The following is a 14,956-nucleotide window of genomic DNA, read 5'->3' on the forward strand; positions in this document are numbered from 1 at the left end:
AGAGTTGACTGTGAAGGCCACTTGGCAGATGAAGTTTACACAGGTGGCAAGGATATTAAGAGACTTAGCAGACAGGAGAACAGCAGTGTCCCACAGACCAGAATCCATACATATGGAGGACTAGTAAAACGCAGAGCTGGAAAGGTTACTTGGCATATTGTGAAGGGCCTTAGCAGAGGACTTTGGATTTAATTCAGTCAACAATGGAAAGCTAATGAAGAATTTTAATCAGAAACACTGTCATGATTAGAGCTGGAAGTGTTCTTCAGGAAGATTAATCTCACGTTGAGTGGGATGTATGATTATGGATGGTGATTAGGAAAGGCTGGCAGTTAACTAGTTCAGAGGTTATCACCTGGTAGTCCATGTGAGAGGTACAAAGGCCTGGGAGCAAAGACAGCTGGCGCCACACCCTTTCCACACCTTTTTCCCTTTGGTGCTTACCATTCCCATCTTGCCTACCTGATGGCTTCCCACGGCAAGCACCCCCATCTCTTTGACTGGGGACCTTCTCTAGCCATGGAAGCCTGCTGAGCCTTTGCTCAGGGCAGACCAGAGTGCCAGGGAGTTAACATCCTCCAGGAGCTGCCTTTCAACCAGTGGCTGAAGCAAACTGGTGGGCAAATAACCCAGCTCCCTTGCCACTTGGTTGGGATAATTTTGAGCCTTGTTCGATAGTCTCCCAAAGTGCCCCAAGGGGATTGAGTCCCAGTTGTCCACAGCCACAAACAGCTGGGTAACGTTCTTTACTGGCTTCCTACTCTTTCTGACTCACACTCACTCACCACTCCCCTAATCCCCATCACCTTCTAAATGAACTGCTTGCACTCACATCCTTGTCCCTGGGGCCTTCTGAGAGACTCTAACGTACCAGGGCCTTTACTAGAGTGGAAAGAATGGCTCACCTGTGTTTCCTGAAAAGATTCTGAGGAGGGAGAAGCTACAAGACTTGGAAGTTTATTGGCTGTGGGTTAAGCGAGAGGAAGAAGGCAGTGTCACCTACAGTTTTAACTAAGAAAACGTAGATGTCATTTATAGAAAAATGGGAAGTTAGGAGAAGCATTAGGAGTTTTCATGAAGAGATAAAAGAGTTTACTTTGGGGCGTTTTGAGTTTGAAGTACTGACAGAACATGACTTCTAGAACTTGGGAATTTGCATCTGGGGCCCAGGAAGAAGGAAGAGACTGGAGATTCAGGTTTAGTCGCTGCCTAGAGGTTGTTGATGAAGCTGTGAAGGTAGATCAGACCTCCAGGAATCGGGTATTGACCAGAGAATGAGCAGATGCAGGCCTACGACAAAACTTATGGAAATGAATTCTCACATTTGGGGTTGTGGGGAGAATGACAGGAAATGGAAAGCCAGCAGCAGGATGAGAACAGGATGAAGCCATCATGGAAGCTAAGGGAGCGGCCAGCAGGCGGCAGATCGTGCCAGAGAGGCTCTAGATGTGCTGAGTTTCAGAGTTCTGGCAGCTTTGATCCACACCAGCATTATCAGTTCCCAACTTAATGTAATCCACTGGGAGAAAAACATTTAGGGAAAAATAAGCTCCTATGTCCGAGCATACCAGATATTGATTTGCTTACTAAATATCTCATGGAACCCTAGTGCTTTACAAGAACTAGTTTACTTATTACAAACATAAACTTCAAGCTCTGCTACTTTGTGACCTTTGGCAAATTACTCAACCTTGCTGAGCCTCAGTTTCCCCACTTGTAAATAAGGAATGAGGTGCTATTTCTGGTCCTTCCTGGCACTAAAATTCTCTGATCCTAATAATTTTCCATAGGCCATTTTTCTCATACCCTAACTCTGTGTGTATGTTCATGTATATATGTGTGTACATACATATACACACATACTTCAACTGAAGCCCTGCATAACAAGAGTATGTGTTGGTGATTGTTTATAAATAATACAGGAATTTAAAAACTATGCAGTGTGCACAAACCCACATGTAGTAAAAATGCCAAGTAGGAATGATCTTTTTCACCGGAATTCTTGTGACAAAATCTGCAGTCACTATGAATGAGCCTGGTAGTAGATACTATTCTGTTTAGATTTTACATTGAATTTGTGCCCCTCAAATGCATTTAATCACAAAGTATTTTTGGAAGTATCTCAGCGTCACTTACTAGCTCTTTGGGAGTTTATAGGAGTTGCTTAATCTCTCTAAACTCAGTTTTCTATTAATAACTCAGTTTCCTGAGTATAATAATAGGATCTTCCTCAGGGTTTTGTGGACACAAATTTAATCATTCAGTAAATGTTAGCCATTGTAAGTACCGTCAGGTTAACATTTGTCTTTTGGTGAGTTTTATATTTGCAGATCTCAAAAAGATGGTAGTATGCAATAGGAGTATTTTAGCCTTGAGTTTAGGTGGAGGGGTCAGTGAAAATTGTAATTTTCTCAGACTACTCATTAGTAATTGAATGGTGGGTGGCACATAACCTTCCAATCATAGTTTACTAGAATATTACAATCAGGGTGGTACACATAACTTGTTTCCGTATTTTTACGAGGGTAATAAAAGGGTTACCAGATTTCTCTCTTATTAAATTTCTGGTTATTTTATCTCACATATACTTTATTCACATATACACTCTCACATACATTGTACAGACAGGATTGCCCTCTGCTCCCAGATCTCAAATAAAGCATCTGTGAAGCTTTTCTGCTGGAAACAGAGCCCTTATTGATGAAATTCACATGAAAACCATTTGTTTTAATGCATTATGTATTGAGGCATAATCAGCTTTACATATTTTAACATTTTAAGTGTCTGTTTTCAGTGTAGCACAGCTGGGGTTATATGGAAATATTGAAAAAGAAAATAATTAATAAAGCACACTGGATGTTGCTTTATCTAGAGTGAAGGCAGTGCCGGAAAATCACACTCCTTCATTGGTAGGCAGCACTCAAGATAGAGAAAACAGTTCCCCAGTAAGAAAGGAGTCACAATTTAAATTTTTTGTGGTATTATTGGAAAGCCTTTTTTGGTTGCTTGATTGTGTTTTTTAATAAGAATTTCTTTGGCTTTGGCTTTGTCAGGCATAAGTTGTTGTTTTTTTCCTATAAAAAAGGGGTGATTCTCCACTTTTTCTGTCTAAATTGACTCTGTTCTTGTTTAGTTAGAGACACATTTGAGTAGAGTACTGCATATCTGTTTAATTTGAAGTATTTGTATTGGTCTTGCCCCATTTTCGTCCAGGCTTTCCTGCATGATCAGAGTCTTTTGTTAGTGCCATCTCGAATAACACTGACCCTAAATGGCATATATGTGTACTGCAAGACGGGAAAATGATAAATTATTATGTCATAGTATGTGCAAACGAAGGTCCTTTTCTCATATTTATGACTTCTTGCTCTTTTTTTACAATTCTGCATTATACAAATGATTAACCTCCTGATTATAATTTTTGTGCTTTATCTGTCATTGCTTTTTGCAGACGCCAAGGACTTACTGTTGTGCAAACACTGAAGACTTGGAGACGGTCATTCAGCATGTTCACAGTCTGTACCCTTCTGCTCCATTCCTGGCAGCAGGAGTTTCAATGGGAGGGTAAGGTTTTTCCTGTCTAAAATGTCCAAAAGGGAAGTGGTGCTAGCGACTGCGTCTTTCAGACAACTGTAAGCTACATGGGCAATAAAATGTTTGATTATTTTTATCATATTTCTCCACATGTGGCTGAATGAATGAATTCAGGTAAATTTTAATATTTTCCTTGACTACTGGTCTCTGTGGTGAGAAGTACACAAGTACCTCCTCGTGGTGCTTAGGGTTTTGTGAGCCCGAAGGCTTGTATGAACCCCATGGAGTTGGCAGCCACGTTGACCTTCAGATTCCCTGACGTATTCCCAGCCATCTCTGCCACCGTGTTCTCCAGGACCATTCAGGAAGCTGAACTTGTACCATGACTTTCATCACTCCAGGTGTAGAAATAATTATTATTGCTCTCTCCAATGGAAGAGGCCTTCAAAACAGTTTTTCCCCAGGTGGTGTTTTTCTTGTTTGTTTTGTCTTGTTTAGTTTTGTTGCTGGGCAAATGGACCTTCCCTAGAATGCTCTCCTAGAAACTGTGAAATGCTGTTTGTATCGCTTCTCGGCCTTTTGGCTAAGATCAAGTGATATGCTGTTTGTAACCCCCTACTCCAGCTGCTATTTTAAGCAAATGAATATTTTAATTTGTGCTGCTTGCATAGGGGCTTTTTTGGACCTTCTATGCCATGTATATATTTATATTTATTTTATATTTATATATTTAGGCTTATTGCTACTAATAATTGTTTAATCTTTCTGTTATAGTAATAGTGAGCTTAATAAAATCCAAAACTGTTATTATATGGCATTTTGCTATGCTTAGATTACCTAAAGCATTGTCCAAAATCAACAAACACATAAGATAGAAAATGCTATATTTTTCTTAATTTTGTAATTGATTTATCTGTCATTTCAGTTTTCAGAACATATTAGGAGTATGTTTACTTGAAAATGAACAGCTTTACAAATGATAGGCTCTGAAAAATCAGCTCTAACAATAGCTTTTTAGATTCTGATAAACATAAAACTAAGAAGAAAAGAGTACGTTTCTTACATTAGCATGGAAGGTCTGACTTGACCTACTAAAGGAAGAAATCTGAATGACTGCAGAAAACCCAGGCAGAATCTGTGAATTGTGCTTAAAGGAAAGTATTTCACTTTTCTTTCCTTTGCCCCATAATGAGAATCTTAAAGGACAAGGTGCCCAGCTGAACTTTCTTCCTTGAATCATATAAATGCTTGACTTTTTTTTAAAGCCAGACCTTGCATAAACAGGCCCAGATTCTCTGTTCAGAGGTTCCTGGGAAATGCCTATTCTTGTCGAACTGAAGCCTCAGTGTGAACTTGACCGCTAGCCTCTGCAGCTTGTTGAATATTAATGTCTTGTAAATTGTTCAAAGGAAGTACCCTTTCTAGTTGCCTAGCACTGTGACTGTTCCCAAGTGGGTTTACCACTCGGGGGTGTGTTTTACAGCTTGACACATTTTTCTTTTTGGAGATGCAGCAGACAGAAGTGTCTGTCAAAGATCCTTATGACCAGGCTGGGTAACCTCCAAGCCTGTGATGCCTGGGGCCAAGTAACGGTTTTGAGACAGAACTAAGTCTAGCCAAGGAATCCACGCTGCTCTAGACTCAGTCTGATTCCAATCTCCCAATGAGTTGGTAAACTAGCTTCAAAAATGTATAGAAATTCCCAAATATATATAAAAGTAAGAAGAGTATAATGACACCTCATATATACTCATCACTCAGCTTCAATAACTATCAACTCAAGGATAATCTTGTTTGTCAGTATTACCACCCCCCCATTCCCTCTCAACTCTGATTATTTTAAAATAAATTTTAGACATCATTTATAAAGATTTCTGTAGGTATCTCTAACAGGTAGAGTCTCTTAAACAACAACAACCCACCACAATACTTTATTACATTTGAACAAAACTAACAATAATTCCTAAATATCATCAGATATTCAGTCAGTATTTCATTTCCCCATCAGTCTGTTGGCTGGTTTTTACAGTTTGTTTGAGGCAGCAGACAGCTAAAGTCCACATATTGAGATTGATATGTCTCTTAAATCTCTTAATCCATGGGTTATCTTTTCTCTCTCTCTCTCTCTTTTTTTTTTTTTTTTTTGTGAAAAATGGAATATTTTTCTTGCAAAAGTAAGACAGCTTTTTGGGGGGTAACGTCTTGACATTATTTTGCTCCTGAGTAATAACCAAGAAGCATCCCCACCTACTCGGTCATAGCTATTCCTGGTCCTTCCTACTCCTGAGGTTTGCTTCCAATCCTTTCAATTTGCCTATTATATCAGACTCAGAAATCTCTTGACCTCCAGCCAAAGAATAGGGCCACCAAAACTAGGACCCTAGAATGACCCTTTTGCAGGAGAGTAAGCATTATCCCCTAAATAGCTTAGTGAACCACAGTACTATAAACCAGGAATACAGTCATTGATGAAGAGTTGTTTTCAAGAACGAAATCTCCAGCCTGAGGTCTCAGCCCTGGATCAGGAAATCACTGAAGTAGTTTCTGACACTAAGGAAATGCTGAAGCTCTTGGCCTTTGGCAGTCTGTCTAACCTACAGTCACTCAGCCTACAGTTGGGATGAATTTTAAAACACCACATGGAGCCATGTGAATCTTTCTGCTGTGCTGTCATATATTCAGTAAATCTTGGACAACAGCAACAAAAACAACAACAACAAAAACCATGAAATCTCCATTTTTTAATCTAAAATCTCATCACATTCACTCTGTAAATAGATTTTTTTCCATTTGGGTTATATAAAAAGAATGAGAGAATTTTTACTCATTTGTCCTATTTCAGAACCTGGGCAATTGGAGAAATAAAGAATGGAAAATATGAGAAACAGAATTTAGGCTATCATCCTTTCTCTTAGTTGGCAATGTCTTAGATTTCTGACATTACTGTAGGTTGAACTCCATTCTTGTCCCTCTTACCAAAATAGAACTAGAGTAGAATCAGGAAAATTGATAAAATGAAAGGAAAATATGTGATAGGAGATAAGGACAAATAGCAGGAGGGAGTAGGAAGAGAAATCAAGTGACTTTAGGGGCCAACTGCTCTGCCACAATTCAGAAAGTCTAACTCTAGACGAGGGAGCCCTTACAAACTTGCTGTAGGGTACAAGGATGCAAAGGCAACCGGAATGGCCACCCAGACCAATTACTCAGAATCTCTGAAGGTGAGACCCAGACGTTGATAATAGTTTTAAAAACTCCACAGGTGATTCCAACATGCATACACATTTGAAAACCACTCCTTTTGTGATTTTTCATCTATGCCAAGCCTTGGCAAACCACAGCCTGGAGGCCAAATCTGGACAGCTGTCTGTTTTTGTACAGTGCAAGAGCTAAGAATGGTTATTATATTTTTTAATGGTTGGAAAAATCAAAACTATTTCATGACATGTGAAAAGTATATGAAATTTCAATTTCCACATATAATTTTTTGTTTTTTTTTTTTTGCGGCACGTGGGCCTCCCACTGCTGTAGCCTCTCCCGTTGCGGAGCACGGGCTCTGGACGCGCAGGCTCGGCGGCCATGGCTCATGGGCCCAGCCGCTCCGCGGCACGTGGGATCCTGCTGGACCTGGGCACGAACCTGCGTCCCCTGCATCGGCAGGCAGACTCTCAACCACCGCGCCACCAGGGAAGCCCCCACATATAATGTTTTATTGAAACATGGCCATATCCATTTATTCATATATTGTCTACGGTTGCTTTTAAATTATAATCACAAGGTAGTTGCCACTGAGATTGTAGGGCCACCAAAGCCCAAAACATTTACTTTGTGATCCTCTATAGAAAAAGTTTGCCTGAAACACCCCCACGTATTAAACACTCAACTGGAGGCTGGGGCCCAGGGAATTGCAAATTTTTAATAAATCCCCAATATCATTTTGAAAAAAACAAAAAGAAAACCACTCTTACTGTGGCTTTTTCTTATGTTTTACTTCATAGAAAGGTACACATGTAGTAAAAACTGTATGCTTTGTCTCATTCTCAATATAGCTGACTGCAAGATAAATAAATAGGTGAATGTAAGGAAAGAATAGAGATAACTTGCATGGTTTTCCAAGATAAAGGACTTGAACACTGGTTTATATTTTTCTTCTCCATAGTTAAAGTCCACAATTAGAAATGGGATGTCTTGAGAGAGACAACAAATTCATCACTGAGTTTTCTGTCTTTCCTCATTTTAGAATGCTGCTTTTAAATTACCTTGGCAAAATGGGGCCAAAAACTCCTTTGAAGGCAGCTGCAACTTTTTCAGTTGGTTGGAATACTTTTGCTTGCTCGGAGTCATTGGAGAAACCACTGAACTGGCTGCTTTTTAATTACTACTTGACAACTTGCCTCCAGTCTTCCATTAATAAGTGAGTCATCTTTAATACCTGATGTCTGCAAACTCTTTGGATTACGTGCCACAGTAAAATGTTTTCAAGCATAACACTGCTAATATTTGTATATTTATGTTTGCATTATATGCATTTACTACTACAGCAAAATAGTCTTTCTATTGTCAATATATACAAATATAAAAAGATTTTAAGTATAAGCTAAAAATACAGATAAAAGCTCTGTTTTCTTTCTGTACCCCAGTGGATTACCTTGTACAACCTCTACGCTCTGTGCCCCACTTGGAAGATCACCATTTCATCACTGTTCTAAATTATTCTAAAAGAATAAAAACATTAGTCTCAAATGTGTTGAATAACATCATGGGCTATTTCCCTGGATTTTCTACTTGTTGCTAATCTTATTAGTACCTAATTCTCCCCTAGGTAGTAAGTAATGTGTTAAATAAAAAGTACAGTTAATCTGTGCATAATTTAACTGAAAACCATAGTTACCCCGAAAGTTGACATTAGACACTGCATTAAACTTAACCTATTTTAGGGAGTTCTCTGGTGGCCTAGTGGTTAGGATTCCAGGCTTTCACTGCCATGGCCCAGGTTCAATCCCTGGTTGGGGAACTGAGATCCCGCAAGCCATGTGGCATGGCCAAAAATTAAAAAACAACAACAACAACAACAATATACATTCCTTAATTTAAAAGTACTTTATTAAAAAAAAACTTAACCTATTTGTTACATTACAGATGTTGACTATAAAATACTGCTAAAAATACTGCAGAATCATAGTTTTATTCATGGTCACTGAAATGGGGGACAGTAGCAAGAAAAAGGAAGAGAATGATTTGAATTAAAATATAGGTTATACAAGAAAAATAACCAACATTTAAAAATAAGTATACAACCTAGATGGGTGAGATGGGGGCCGTGGGAGGGAGGTCCAAGAGGGAGAGGATATATGTATACATATAGCTGATTCACCTCAGTGTACAGCAGAAACTAACATTGTAAAGCAATTACACTCCAATAAAAAAATGTTTTTTTAAGTATACAAAAATATAAATTCTAATTTAAAAAATAAGATAAATCTTCAGTTGATTTACCCAGTTGAAAGCTTCTGGCTTAAGTGAGGCCTTTTGGGCCAAATTGGCTTAATAGCATTGGTGTGTAGGTACAATTTGTTATGAAACAACACTTTGATTTATTATTGTTATTGTGTTTATTATTACTGGTTCCTTCTTCCTCAATTAAGAAAAAGTACTTTTAGAAAATGTCTTCATGTATTTCAAATACTGTATGATATCACTTATGTGTAGAATATAAAAATTACAACAAACTAGTGAATAGAACAAAAAAGCAGCAGACTCACAGAGAACAAACTAGTGGTTACCAGTGGGGAGAGGGAAGCAGGGGAGGGGCAATATAGAGGTAGGGGATTTTTTTTTTTTTGTGGTACTTGGGCCTCTCACCGTCGTGGCCTCTCCCGTCGCAGAGTGCAGGCTCCGGACGCGCAGGCCCAGCGGCCACGGCTCACGGGCCCAGCCGCTCCGCGGTATGTGGGATCCTCCCGGACCGGGGCACGAACCCGTGTCCCCTGCATCGGCAGGCGGACTCTCAACCGCTGCGCCACCGGGGAAGCCCAGAAGTAGGGGATTTTTAAAAAGAGGATATAATATAATGAAATCATGTATGTGAAACTTTTGAAAATTGTAAAGCACTATAGAATTTAAAGAATCATTCAATAAAAAAATAAACTTTATAAAAAGTCTTCAGGACAAATATCAATGTATTCCTGCCATGTCTAATTAAGTAAATATTTATTGAGTAACAACTTTATTCCCTGTGCTAGGTCACTTATCATTATGTATTTTAGGTATGTTTGAGATGGGAATGACCTTAATTTTTTACTTTTGAAATTCTTCTTTTCCAGGCACCGGCATATGTTTGTAAAACAAATTGACATGGATCATGTCATGAAGGTAGGAGAGAAACTTTATGTAATATGTTTATTTCCTTTTTTGATTCCAAGAATAAATATAATCCGTTTTTGTTTTTCAGGCTAAATCCATAAGAGAATTTGATAAGCGATTCACTTCAGTTATGTTTGGCTACCAAACAATTGACGATTATTATACCGATGCCAGTCCAAATCGTAGACTGAAATCAGTAGGGATTCCAGTGTTGTGTCTGAATTCTGTGGATGATGTTTTTTCACCCAGTCATGGTAAACTTAACATCTTTCTATACATTTTGACATGAATTAACTGTTTTAAAATATTGTTCTTTTTAGGAAAATACAGTAATAAGAAAGAAAATGTCAGTCATATAATGTTTTCCACTGTGATAAACAGAAAAAAAACCCTTGATACTCATAATTTAGTGTCTAAATGTCTCAGATTACTTTAAACGTCTTCATAGACCCTTATCTAGTCTACTGTGAGAGCCTCAACAAATTATGACTCAATATTTTGTTTGTTCTCAGTTTTACAACCTTTCCTTCTTATCAAATAACTGTTCTTTGGACAGACTGTGTTACAGTATCTTTGCCTCAAGAGTACATTGTCATCACTTGCCTTTTCTTCCTGAGGTTTTTTTTTTTTTTCTAAAGAGTAACTTCTAGGGCTTCCCTGGTGGCGCAGTGGTTGAGAATCTGCCTGCTAATGCAGGGGACAAGGGTTCGAGCCCTGGTCTGGGAAGATCCCACATGCCGCGGAGCAACTAAGCCCGTGAGCCACAATTACTGAGCCTGCGCATCTGGAGCTTGTGCTCCGTAACAAGAGAGGCCGCGATAGTGAGAGGCCCGTGCACCGCGATGAAGAGTGGCCCCCGCATGCCACAACTAGAGAAAGCCCTCGCAAAGAAACGAAGACCCAACACAGCAAAAATAAATAATTAAAAAAAAAAAAAAAAGAGTAACTTCTACTGTTTTTATTTTTATTTATTTATTTTTGGCCACGCAGCTTGCGGGATCTTACTTCCCTGACCAGGGATTGAACCCATGCCCCCTCCAGCGGAAGCACGGAGTCTTAACCACTGGACTGCCAGGGAAGTCCCTTATTCCTGAGGTTCTTATACAGAAGGCTTTGGAGTTTTTTTCCCCTTTTAACCTAGAAGAGAGCTTGAGACTTGATTAATATGATGTCCTTGGATAACTCAATGAATGTAGCACATTCGGACTATAAGGTCATATTTGAAGGGAAAGAGTCTGTTTGCCCCCGGATTCTATATAAAAGAAAATTATGCCCAAATTAACTTCCTTGTTCTCTTAATTCAAGAAATACGGAATTCTGTAACAAAGATATATGTGGATGTGTTCACACATTAAAGCAATATAAGACACCTGGAAGTGACCACACTATCTTAAGAATAAGTAGACTTGACCTCTAATTTTTTTCTAATGAAATTTCACAAAGCTTTTTATAAAACTTTTTTCCTTATTTCTCCCCTAAATACTTTAAAAACATTTTCCCCAAGTACTTCATTAAAATAAATTATTTTGAGTACAAACACAGCACATATGTATTGCCAAAATTTCAGAAAATCCCCAAAGTATGTTTTTAAAAAGTCACTTACCATCACTTTAGGGGATATCATTTTAATGTGTGATTTATGATTAAATCACAGGTAATTTTAGATGGCTGGAACTTTTGGTCTTTGACCACAAATCAAAAAATTAAACTGTGAACTTTTTTTTTTTTTTTTTGGCTTCTGTGTGCAGCCTTGTGGGATTTTAGTTCCCCCACCAGGGATTGAACATGGGCCCTCAGCAGTGAGAGCAGAGTCCTAACCACTGGACAACCAGGGAATTCCTTTAATTGTGAACTTTAATATCAGTTGAATTGCATGGAGATTGTTTAGCCTATTTTCATTGGATTAAGGAAGTTCAGTATTTCTCTATTTTTATATTTCATGGACCCTTATTCCACCAACAAAAATTTCCCAGCATTTAACTTGTCTTGACCCACTTGGTTGAAGTTTAAGCTCACTATTTCTTATTCTTTGCCAGCCCTTAAAATCATCTTGCCACATTAAAGTAGTGGACAATTGTATTCTGAGAGCACAGGCAGCCAGCATCTTTCACATGACTTGAATGGCCCAGCCTTTTGTTCTTCTGATATGGCTGTAACTATCAGTGTGTTAGAAATTCCTGACTGTATCCAGGGTGTGAAATTGGGGCTCTTAATAATTCCATTAGAGACAAATGAAGCACTTGTAATCTAAGCCCTTAGTGTAAGGTGAAAAAGGAAAAACATAAATAGTATCAGTCATTTCACCTGCCCTTCCCCTTAAGCTCTAACACCTGATCCCAAGATAGATGTTCTGTTTTAGGTGTAGCTGGATAAGGATGTGAGTTCAGGACCCATTTAGGACAAGGACTTGGCTTCCTAGGCCTTGATTTAGGTTCTCTAGGTTTATTCTTCAAGGAATGTAGTGAGAGGTCCAATTTTTTTTTTTCTTTTTGCTGTGCCCCGCGGCTGGTGGGCTCTTAGTTTCCCAGCCCTCGGCAGTGAAAGCACGGAGTCCTAAACACTGGATGGCCAGGGAATTCCCTGAGAGGTACAATTTAGATCCTCTAAACATGCAGTTTGGGCCCCGCAGCAGCTCTATCTTCAAAGGGTCTCAGTTGTCCTATAGTGTGTCAGCTTCCTTTCCTTCATTGGAAGGGTAGGGAGATCTTACCTTTAATGAACTCATTTACCCCTAAGACTCTACCCAAGATATGAAGGTCTAATTACTGGATCAACCATTTATCTTAATTAGGGATATAAGATTTAGCAGTATATGAAATCAAAACACTTCTCATGCCAGGTTGTGATCCATTATAGATCTTAAATCAAAAGGTTTCACTGTTTGAACTCTAAGTCTGGGGGGAAAATAAAAATAAAACAACTTTAACTCATGTCCTTTAAAGTTTTTACTCAGCATAATTTTGTAGAGCATTTGAAGACTGTCCTTACTGAAGGATTATTTAAATACAGCAATTATATTTTCAAAATAAAGTTTTTCTTTCTCCTGACTATAAACAGAAATTCAGAGAAGGAAAAAATAAATAAAATAAAATAATCACCAGTGTTTTACCACCCAAAGATAAACACTGTTACCACTTGGGAGCATTTTATGTCATTCTTTTTTGCTATCTATATGTTTTTATAAATCATATGTATAATTTTGTATCCTTAATACAGCCACCAATTGGCCTCAGGGATCTAACTTCATGTAAAGATAACCAAAGTCATACATAATGAATTTATAACTCTCACAAAGGTGATAAGATTAGTTTGGGTTTTTTTCTTGGTGTAGCACCTAAGTGGAAATCTTATAACATAATGTAAGTATTCACCATTTCTTGAATTATTTAATTTCTCAAAACAAGACTGGGCCTATACTTTTGTGTTGTGATTAATTTCTCGATTGATTCTTCCAAAAATGATGGTCCAGTATATAACTGTGAGCATGAACTGTTATAAGAATATAGGTGGTTGATATAAATTAGTCAGACTTATTCCATTAGTTAGCCATACTCATTATGAATATTTATTTGTTTAATGATGTTTTGATTTATAATGATTGGAAATGATAAAGGCACATACTTTTCCTAACAAAAACTGTTAATAATTATATATTTTTCTTTCTCCTTCCCTTCTCTTATCCTTCCCCTGCCCGTTTTTTGTCAAGCTATTCCAATAGAAACTGCTAAGCAAAACCCTAATGTTGCTTTGGTCCTTACTTCTTATGGAGGCCATATTGGTTTTCTGGAGGGAATTTGGCCAAGACAGTCCACTTACATGGATCGAGTCTTCAAGCAGTTTGTGCAGGCCATGGTTGAACACGGACATGAACTCTCTAGCATGTAGTTCTTCAGGTGCACTTTGTCTAAACCACCGTATAAAGGCAGCTCAGCTTACTGCACAAATCTTAATTACTGTATATAAAGCAAATAAGTCAGCAGGTGGTGAAGAGGTCCAGAATGACATGCAAAAACTACTTTTTGGAGTAACAAAACAACTTTGTAGCAAGAAATAAAATATAGATTTAGACTGTAACTTATGTAGATTTTATTTTTACTATGCCTTACCAAGTATGACCTTAAATAAAGTAGTACAAACATGGAATTGCACTTAACCAAAACTATTGTGTAAAAAGATTTTAATTCCTCAGGGTTTTAATTTAGGCTAGTATTTTTTTAGATAATTTATTTTAGGTGATTTATGGTACTTTAATAATTGTAATAGGACTTTGGTTATTTGAATGTAAGTTATATGTTGGCACATTCATAAGGGTATTTATACCTAATGATGGTAACATGAAAACTGAAATAAGATAAAACACAATGTGCTAAATCTTTTACGTATTTTAACTTTAAAAGGCAAGTGCAACAAATGTTAGACTGACTTCTATACATGTTCTTTTACTCTAATAATATTAAATTAAGGCTGACTTATGTTTTATAATGATTATAGTTCACATGCTTATTTTTTAAATAGTGTATGTGCATACTTATATATCATTATATTAAATAAATTCTACCATTTTAAATTGTTTCTTTGTGAGATTTTATCCACAAAAAAGTAATCCCTAGGAAGTAATTTGTGATTTCATAAATGCATTAGTAAGAAATATTAAAACTGTTTTGTTTCACAGTTTCCAGAATATTGGGCTCCCACCGTTCGTACCAATTAAAAATACTTTCAGCTACAGGAAACCCATCTAACAGTGATTTAGGAATAACAGTATTTTTTTAAAAATAAATTATTTATTTAATTTTTGGCTGTGTTGGGTCTTTGTTTCTGTGTGCTTTCTCTAGTTGCAGCGAGCGGGGGCCGCTCTTCATCGCGGTGCACGGGCCTCTCACTGTCGCAGCCTCTCTTGTTGCGTAGCACAAGCTCCAGACGCGCAGGCTCGGTAGTTGTGGCTCACGGGCTTAGTTCCTCCGCAGCATGTGGGATCTTCCCAGACCAGGGCCCAAACCCGTGTCCCTGCCTTGGCAGGCAGATTCTCAACCACTGCGCCACCAGGGAAGCCTGGAAA

General features: G+C 38.1%; 1 protein-coding gene across 3 annotated transcripts in view; it reads left to right on the forward strand.

The window, feature by feature from the left end:
* The window catches only part of ABHD3 (abhydrolase domain containing 3, phospholipase), a 38,400-nt gene extending 23,713 nt beyond the window's left edge, over positions 1-14,687 (forward strand). Inside the window, exons 5-9 of one of the 3 annotated variants that reach the window (XM_059039481.2) lie at positions 3,452-3,564; positions 7,775-7,948; positions 9,858-9,906; positions 9,986-10,151; positions 13,604-14,687. In XM_059039481.2, the coding sequence (XP_058895464.1) occupies positions 3,452-3,564; positions 7,775-7,948; positions 9,858-9,906; positions 9,986-10,151; positions 13,604-13,782 (681 nt within the window). In that variant the 3' untranslated portion in view covers positions 13,783-14,687. Of the gene's footprint in view, positions 1-3,451; positions 3,565-7,774; positions 7,949-9,857; positions 9,907-9,985; positions 10,152-10,535; positions 10,808-13,603 lie in introns of those variants that run through there. The other 2 variants (XM_067014932.1, XM_067014933.1) reach the window with 2 other exon arrangements.
* Positions 14,688-14,956: the final 269 nt, after the last annotated feature.

This window comes from Kogia breviceps, chromosome 15, assembly GCF_026419965.1.
Source record: "Kogia breviceps isolate mKogBre1 chromosome 15, mKogBre1 haplotype 1, whole genome shotgun sequence".
NCBI classification, from domain to species: domain Eukaryota; kingdom Metazoa; phylum Chordata; class Mammalia; order Artiodactyla; family Physeteridae; genus Kogia; species Kogia breviceps.